Source organism: Stegostoma tigrinum, chromosome 45 (assembly GCF_030684315.1).
Source record: "Stegostoma tigrinum isolate sSteTig4 chromosome 45, sSteTig4.hap1, whole genome shotgun sequence".
Taxonomy (NCBI): Eukaryota; Metazoa; Chordata; class Chondrichthyes; order Orectolobiformes; family Stegostomatidae; genus Stegostoma; species Stegostoma tigrinum.
The window spans coordinates 3,543,791-3,553,067 of record NC_081398.1 but is presented as its reverse complement, the minus strand read 5'-3'; the positions used below and the strand labels follow the sequence as shown (position 1 = coordinate 3,553,067).

The following is a 9,277-nucleotide window of genomic DNA, read 5'->3' as shown; positions in this document are numbered from 1 at the left end:
CTGCATCTGTATCTTTCGGCTTTATGATGTGATTTATTTTCCTATTCCTTCAAAGATAAAACACCTTAACTTTGGAGAAGGAAGGGAGAAAAAGGTACAACGTGAAGTATGTGTCTTTTGGTCAGCTCACCTTTTGGCTCTGTAACTGGTGTTACGATTTTTAATATTTAGTCATTGAGCGCTCAAATTTCTCTTTAAAGAAAATTATGCCACAATACTTCACCTTTTTAAACAAAAAATAAATTTTATTATACATAAAGGGAAATTAAACAAACAAGCAGCACTACCTTAACACTATGGCCATGTGGACTAAAACAAAGTTCTACTTTTCCGCTATGAGTTCCCTTGTACAAGAATGTTGAGTGTTCGTTGCTTCTTTAGGGATCAACCTATAGGTTAGCTGCAGCCCTCTGGATTTATTTTTAATTTGCCTAAATATTTCCAACTGTTCTCAGTTATTAAATTTCATAGGCATTCTTTCATTAGCTTTTAGGTAAGTGATCGTCCAGTTTTCTTAAAAGACTTGATGACTGTGGACTCTAGTTCGAGGAGGATTGGCTTCAAAGCCCCATTAATGACTTAGACATCAGAACTACTTCTATGTTCCTCAGCTTCCGCGAAGCTGCTAATCCCAGAGCTGAATCTTAGCTCTTTGCAGATACTATCTCTCTGCCTTTTCCAAATTGATTGACCAAGCTGACTGGTTCCAACCAAACTGGCTTCTGCTGATTGGTGCTGTAAAAACCGTTGTGATTTCTTCCTCTAATTTCGAAGTAGTCAATTTTCCAGTGTTCTCTCTCCTATGAATTCCAGACTGAGCTTGAACCTCACTCATTCTGCTCAGTAAATGACAAAGTTAGTATTTTCTTTGCTCAAAAAACATGCTTAAGATTATTTCCTTGGGCTCTCCCAAATCTGAACAGCACTCTACTCCAAAACTGCAACTGCCTTTAATTTGTAACTGAACTATTTGCTTTTGTCAACAACCGTACACAAATAGAATACCCGCCTTTTGGGGAGGGGGGGGGGTGGAGTCCATGCCTGAGGTATTCTTGTGGATTTTGTCAAATACAGAATGTAAACAATTTACCTTCAGTGCCGCTGTTAGATTCTTTGGCCCATACACATTACTAATATTGCCGGTGGCATTTAATGACTTTCTTTAGATTTCTTGGTTCCATAAAGGAACTCCCATGTTTACAAAGTCCTTGCATATGTAAACTACATATTTTGAAATCTTTCATTTGAAGGAAGGGCAGACCTTGAGTGAGCCCCTCTTCTTCCTCCACCCCCCCTGCAATTGTTTATGGCTTTCAACTTGTTAATCTGACCCTGAAGAGAAATGTAACTTGCCCTTTGATTATAATTGACTCCAAGTTTGTTTGAGTTGCAGTTGTTTTTCCCAGTTTCTGAACTAAATATCCCAATTTTTCTAGGCTTAAAACTGTATTTTACTATAAACTTAGTTTTAAAAATAAGACTATGATTCAGACTTTTGCAACATGGTATATAGAATGAAAAGGTTTTGCGACAAAGACTGGTTGGTTCTACAGGGAGACACCAAATAATTTGTGTATGATGCCTTATCTGTTGCTAAATGTTATTTTCACTATTTGTTTCAGACGATCTGCTTAAGGAAATTGCTGGATTCTCTCAATCTTCGCATTCCCTTCATCCCAAAATACCTGTATTCACCACAGCAGCACACCATGGTTTGCATGTACTGAATATCCAAATCATTGTGTGCTGTTATGGAGAGTTCAGGGAAGTCTGGGTAACAGTAGGACAAAAGGGCTGTCTTCAGTATTTTGGGGGTTTGTATGAAATTGAAAAAGTTGACTCTTTATAAATGGCTCTTCTCTCTGCCGTGCCCCCCCCCGCCAATAACTACCAGCCTGAGTAAATGCCTCCAGGAATTTAGACAGGTTTTACCAAAGTTGATTCTGGCTGTACCATGCTGTCTGACAATAGCCCAGTTCGTGATTAGATGTACCGTCATTTGTCTTTAGGTCCCTTCCTCCGTGTGTGTGTTGTTTCATCACTGTTGTATGATCTATATTAGGTATTGGACTATTGATCCATAGGCAAACACCTGGAGAATTTAAATTCAGTTAATTAAATATAATTATCTGAACTAAAATGAAACTAATCTTGGTGACTATTTGACTACCCAGTTCAGTAATGTTCTTTTTGAAGCTAATCTGCCATTCTTATCTGGTCTGGCTTGAACGTAACTCCATAGCAAGACAGTAACTTTTAACTGAAATGGCCTAACAAACCACTCAATTGTATTTTTTAAAAAAAGTTGATAAGAGCATTTAGGTTCATGTGATAAATAATAGCCTTAGATCCTGTGAGCGAATAAAAAGTATAATTAGTGATTTTGCTGACCTTACTATTAATTTTCTTTGGTTATAAACATGCAACCTCCAGGGATTTAATTGTCCCCACATAAGAATTACTGGACCAGTTTTTAGTTTTCATTTCTTTCTTGGGAATCTCCTAAATGTGGACTACCATTTCATGCATCATACAATTGATAAACTTTCAAATCCTGTATATATGTAATGCTTAAGATTTAGTGTTTCTTCTTTAGTTCTTTGTGGCCATGCGAGTGACAGTACCTTGATCCTGCTTTTGAATTTTGTGGCACTTTTTCAGAATTGTGAGACCTCTCAAATTTAAAATTTTGTTTTTTAAATCAATATTACATCTCTTTAAAAGCCTGCATCAAGTTGTATGAATTGTTTCCACAGACACAATACTTTTAACAGAAGCAGATTATCTATGATGGTGTATCCCAAATTTTATGGCTAGCACCCAAATATTAATTGCTTCAGAAGGCAGGTGCTGTTCATTCGCCCCTCTTCCATATGAAAATAAAAATTATTTCTATTTCGCACTTATGTATATTTCACCTTCTTTGTAGCAGAACAAAAATACTATAGATTTGATGGTGTTAATGATCAGTGTCTTGAGAATGTCCAGAATCAAACTAACTTTGTGAAGCACAGTGAATGTGTTTATTTGTATAGAATTCAGTTACTATTTCATTTGCATTGATAAGAACACAAAATGTCTAAATTTTGATAGAAGTAATAATTAACATTGCAAATCTGTTAGTAATCAGTGCAGATGGACACTTAAATAGTCACTGATAGTAAGTATCCTGCATCCCACTTAGGAAAGCACATGTGCAACAATGCACTTGAGTGGAGAAAAAAAAACTTCATCTTGAAGATCACAAGAAATAAGAACAGCAGTCGGCTGTTTGGTCCTTTGAACCTGCTCTGCCATTCAACATGATCATGGGTGATCCAACAATCCTTCTGTCCACTTTCCTGCCTTTTTCGTGGAAGCCTTGATTTCCCCTGTTGATCAGGAATCTGTGTATCTCAGCTTTAAATATACACAAGCACAAGCATTACCCCCACCCTGTTTACCAGGGCAAGGAGTTACAAGACTCAACATGCTAAAGATATTTGTCTTCATCTCGGTCTTAGATTGAATTTTTTTTTAAAACTTATGGGATGTGGGCTTCACTGCCTGATTGCCCATAAAAGATGAAAACTTGGTTGGCATGGACCAGTTGGATTAAAGGGTTGGTTTTCATGCTGCATACCTGACTCTTGTTAGTTTGCCATCCTGAAGATTACCTCTACCTCTAATGCACCAACACTCATGGCCTTTGTTGTGGCACCTTATCAAAGTCCTTTTACAATTCCAAATGTACTACCTGTATTGAACCTCCCATATCCTCCTGACTTAAACCCTAAGCAGCTACACTTCTTGGGAGGGCATGTGTATATATTAATGTAAAGAACACTACTTGTTTTAGTTACACTGCATTAAACTTACAAGCTTGTCCCAAAGTGGTATTTGTATCCAGATAGTGCACAAATTTGCAATAGCAGCAGCTCTTTCCGTGTGTCTGGAACTATTCGTTTGAATTTGCATTATTTATGCAGTTTTTTGCTAATTGTTTTATCTTGATGCTGTGCCATAATCACTCCAGTGGAATTTTAGTATTGTAAACCTGGTTTGAAATTTTTTTTAGATGAAGTGCTAAAATACACAGTGCAAGGTTCACCAGGAGCTGAAGGAAAGAATAGGAAACAAAGATACACAAACCTTGAATCCTACCATTGGCTACACTAAATAAAAGACCAATTTCATGGGCTATTGAAAAAAGGCTATTGTACATTTGCAGACTGCAGACGACACAAAGGTCGGAGGTGTCGTTGACAGTGTAGAGGGCTGTTGTAGGCTGCAGCGGGACATTGACAGGATGCAGAGATGGGCTGAGAGGTGGCAGATGGAGTTCAACCTGGATAAATGCGAGGTGATGCATTTTGGAAGGTCGAATTTGAAAGCTGAGTACAGGATTAAGGATAGGATTCTTGGCAGCGTGGAGGAACAGAGGGATCTTGGTGTGCAGATACATAGATCCCTTAAAATGGCCACCCAAGTGGACAGGGTTGTTAAGAAAGCATATGGTGTTTTGGCTTTCATTAACAGGGGGATTGAGTTTAAGAGTCGTGAGATCTTGTTGCAGCTCTATAAAACTTTGGTTAGACCGCACTTGAAATACTGCGTCCAGTTCTGGGCGCCCTATTATAGGAAAGATGTGGATGCTTTGGAGAGGGTTCAGAGGAGGTTTACCAGGATGCTGCCTGGACTGGAGGGCTTATCTTATGAAGAGAGGTTGACTGAGCTCGGTCTCTTTTCATTGGAGAAAAGGAGGAGGAGAGGGGACCTAATTGAGGTATACAAGATAATGAGAGGCATAGATAGAGTCGATAGCCAGAGACTATTTCCCAGGGCAGAAATGGCTAGCACGAGGGGTCATAGTTTTAAGCTGGTTGGTGGAAAGTATAGAGGGGATGTCAGAGGCAGGTTCTTTACGCAGAGAGTTGTGAGAGCATGGAATGCGTTGCCAGCAGCAGTTGTGGAAGCAAGGTCATTGGGGTCATTTAAGAGACTGCTGGACATGCATATGGTCACAGAAATTTGAGGGTGCATCCATGAGGATCAATGGTCGGCACAACATTGTGGGCTGAAGGGCCTGTTCTGTGCTGTACTGTTCTATGTTCTATATTAAAATGTGTACTGGCAGATTCTTCAATTAAAGGATATAGCCAAATTGTATGGCAATTTTCACTGTCATTCTGCTGCTGGCTTAACCATCAGTGAGTTTGGGTTTAAGACAATTATATAATCTTTTAATCAGAGTGAAAACCTATTGTTTGTGTAATCATCACCTGCAACCCAGTAAATTGTAATGAAACTACTTAAGCTAAAATTGAGGAATAAATCAGTACTAAGTTTTTACTAATAACTCAGTTTGATGTTTTGTTTAACATTAACATTATCTCCAGTTAATTCCCTGGATGGAGGGATTCTGAGAACCAGGGTGCTGGAACAAGGGAATCGTGGAGCATTCTGTCGACTCTACTTTAGCAGCACATAAATATTGGCAGGTTCCAATACTGTTTTGCCAATATTGAGTGTGCTGCTCCAATATGGCTCGACACTTGCAGCAAATTGCACGAGCACATGGTAAATTTAAAGACCCTGTTGTGCAAGAATCATTGTCCTGGGTTTGTTTGCACCATGTTGAATTCCAAATATGAGAAAAATAAAAGCAAAAGAACTCCATTAACACTTCTGACTTTTGTTTACTGTACTTTTGAATTCTCAATGCACTGAAGTTTCCAATCTAAGTTTAAAATCTGAAATGAATTTTAATCTTATCTGTAGGGACAGTGCTTCCCAAACACACTCCCATTGTGATCAGTCTTCACAACATATGCTTTTATTGTGCATACAGTAAAGGTTGGGTAGGGGGCCTGGTAAATGGATGAGTGTTAACGGTAGGTCAAGCGGTCAGGCCTGGAAATGTTGGGATAAATTTAAGATTAACAGTTACCCATGACTCAGAGCAGATTTTAATCTTTTAGCTTTTCCTGGGTAACTACTGATCTTAAATGAGTCTGAATTCCCCTGCTGCATGACAACTAATGATGTAGCTAATAGATGTTATTCTTCTCAATTAGTGTTGCCTGGTACCCAGTCCTCAAGGAATGCCAACAACATTGAGGCTTTAGCATGTCTTTTGTTAAAACTTAGAACAGAATTTGTGCCAATGGACTTCTTTCTCACCAGTTTGGACTGCAAATTTCCAGCACCAAATTCCCATTTCACTTCCTGCTCATTTAGATCAATTCTCTAACTTTGTTGAAGCATTTTTTTTTAAAACAAACAACTGTTTCTCCCTCCACCACACACACACAACTTGAAATGAAACTTGAAGGATTTTACCTGAAGAGTGTAGAACTTAGATACAAACCTTTACCAAAATAGTTTCCTGATTAAATAGCCATTGACATGGTATATAAATAAGAACACACCAGTCAAAACAAGTACACCAATTCACTCTCGCTGGATACTGTGTATTCCAGAGCGCATTAATCACTTGCTAGCAGTAGGGTGAAAGGATTAAGGTGCTGCAAATACAGTGACAGAAGGCAGCAAACCAATTTTGCCAGTCAAGTTAGCAATTATTCATAATCAGAAAATAATCTCCATTCATAAAACATAACACCCAACCCTGGATTACTGACTCATTCAGTATAAAGAGTGCACAGTAAGACTCCACAATCTTGACAGGTTCTGATTTTTGCCTGATTCCCTTCTATTGCGCTCACTCTAATAATCCATTTTCTGTCAATCTTAATTTCTATAAACATTCTAACTACTGATGCCTGTTCCTATAAATTTAAAATTAACTGCGCAGCTGGAAATAACTTTTATAGAAGTAGTAATGTCAAATTTACATAAAAAGCTAATTTTTTCATTCCCTGGCTACAGGGGGGAAAAGACACTTCAAAATAAACATTTCTCTCCCTGCCCTGTTAAGACTAAATTATTAACAATATTTTTCAGCATTATTTTTTCTTTAACTTGTCCTATAAATACATACAAACCAATCCCATATTTGTTAAGAGAATTCCCAGCATGTCAATGATAAATAAGTTGCTTAATAGATTTTTTTTTCCTCCTCTTGTTTTCTCTCCCCACCATCTTTCCTATGATGCCAGACCTTACCTGGGTCAGTTGTTCGGGTCAGTTGTTCAGATCAGTCAACTCAGAACTTGACAGGAATGAAACTTTAACCTTTAGTCAAAATGTTAATACACCATGTCTTCATATAGCAGTTCATGGGCAGAGGAATCATGAAAACCCTTTAATCAATTTTTTCCATTGCTTAACTGCTGGTGAACGAACACCTCTTTACCTGCCTCTCACTGGCTCAGGACATGTTAGATAATGAATAAGGTTCTCTCCACACTGTTGCCGTCAAACACTCCCATGTATATGTTTCGTGGAATTGGGTTTGGCTGGGGGGGGGGGGGGAAGAAGGGTGTTTGTTCACCAATTAGACTTCAGTAGTAGTATGGGAAGATATGACAAAGATTGGTACAGTTCCATAGGAACAGATTTTTTTTTCTTTTTGTAAGTACAGAAAAAAAAAACAAAATTAAAATTCCAATGTGACTCAGAACTGCATTCAATCCAGGCCAAGCAAATATTGTTGGGGGGTCAAAGGAAACTAAAAAAAACACAAATGCTTGAGTGGTTCAGAGAGCTCTGTGCTGGACATAGGCACGATTGAGAACAACTTCAACATTCGTGCTTCCTTGATTGCAGATATCGAGGATAAAGATGAACAGCATTTCCTCCAAACCAACTGCAGATCTGAGAATGTCACCTGTCAATAAGCAAATCCATGATTTGTAGGTTAGATAAAAACCGTCAATTTCCACTTTTGTACTGCTTGGTTTTCAAAACTTATCAATTGGAGCTCTGAAGAATGAAAGGTGATCTATTGAAACAGAACTATGAAATGATGGGAGGATTTTCCCTCTTTGCGAAAAACTAGAACTACGGGACACTTTTAAAAATAAGCAGCCTCATTTAAATTAGAACATTGACTTTCAGGCTTATTGGTTTGTAGTTGCCTTCCCCATCGTGCAATGGAGGTTGGGCCATGTTAAATGTTAACAAAGAGCTCTACGGAAACTACATGACTACATGCCTCTTTTCCTAACTTACACCTGTCATTTCAAAATAGTTTAGCAGAGTTTTTGTTTAAAACTCCTTGACAGCTGCATCCAGTTTTTTATTTAAAGTTTGAAAAACAGACCACTGCAAGAATTTCAGATTATAGCAGTAATACAAAGTTTCAAAATACTCTATTAATTCCAAATGCCAACACTGACTGTACAAGAGCCTTCATTTGCAAAATGGGATCTCTTTGAATTCAGCACCACCTTCTTTTGCCTGCTGGCAAAAACTGGATGTCAAAAATAGGGTCATTGCCTTCAGCATCAAAGGATAAGGAAACAAAAAAGGATGTGGCAATACAGTGAGATGAATAAGATTGGGAATACAAGTATGTACAGCATAACGACCAACAAAGGTTAGATGGCTTGTATGGTCTGTTTATGTGCTGTACAATGCGTGCAGTTCCAGCTTACAAAGGACGAGTGGGAACGGAATTAAGCTATCAGTAGGCAGTTGGAACTCTGAGTCAGTATAACCAGGAACAGAGAGAGAAGACAACAGTAGGGACAATTACCAGGGGAAGGTGTAGATCTCTCTGCACTGTCTGTGCCAATATGGCAGGTCTGGCTAGATGCTGGCCCTCCATGAGCCAGAATGGAGATTAGGGTGTTGCTGTGCTTGGCAGGATACATCGCTCTGTGATCCAACCTGGAAATGATAGGGAGAAAGATGGCATCTAAAGACAGCTCTTCATTCAGTCCTAGAAATTGAGAGAGGATAAAACAAGTAAGATTCCCGTTTAATATACCCTTTTCTACTGACTTAAGATCAAGTTGTTGAAGGTGTTTCCAAACTTTGCTGTAATAATCTCAGCTGCCGATTGTGTTCCTTAATCTAAGAGTGTTAATATCCAGAGTTCCTGCTCCAGATCACGATCAAAACCATCCCTCCCACCAATCGGGTGGAAATTTTGAATAAAGCAAAGATAGGAGTGTTCAGGCAAATAGAAGGCCCTCAACAATCTCCTTAAAGCAACTGAGGATAGATAATAAATGGCAGCCATACCAATAAAACTGTCATTGATCTAAATGATTTGAAAACAGCCACGGAGCGTATTGGAGGCCAGGACATTAAATATCTTCAAGGCAGAGATTAATAATTTCTTGATCTCACATGGAATTAAGGGCTATGGGGAGAGTGTGGGTAAGTG

At 38.6% G+C, this 9,277-nt stretch overlaps 1 protein-coding gene across 1 annotated transcript in view; it reads right to left on the bottom strand.

The window, feature by feature from the left end:
• Nucleotides 1-224: 224 nt before the first annotated feature.
• The window catches only part of LOC125448748 (RPA-related protein RADX-like), a 40,677-nt gene continuing 31,624 nt past the window's right edge, over nucleotides 225-9,277 (bottom strand). The window contains exons 14-15 of the mRNA XM_048524246.2: nucleotides 8,642-8,827; nucleotides 225-7,771 (exon numbers count right to left, since the gene is read on the bottom strand). Coding sequence (XP_048380203.1) covers nucleotides 7,641-7,771; nucleotides 8,642-8,827 — 317 coding nt within the window. The 3' untranslated portion in view covers nucleotides 225-7,640. The remainder of the gene's footprint in view (nucleotides 7,772-8,641; nucleotides 8,828-9,277) is intronic.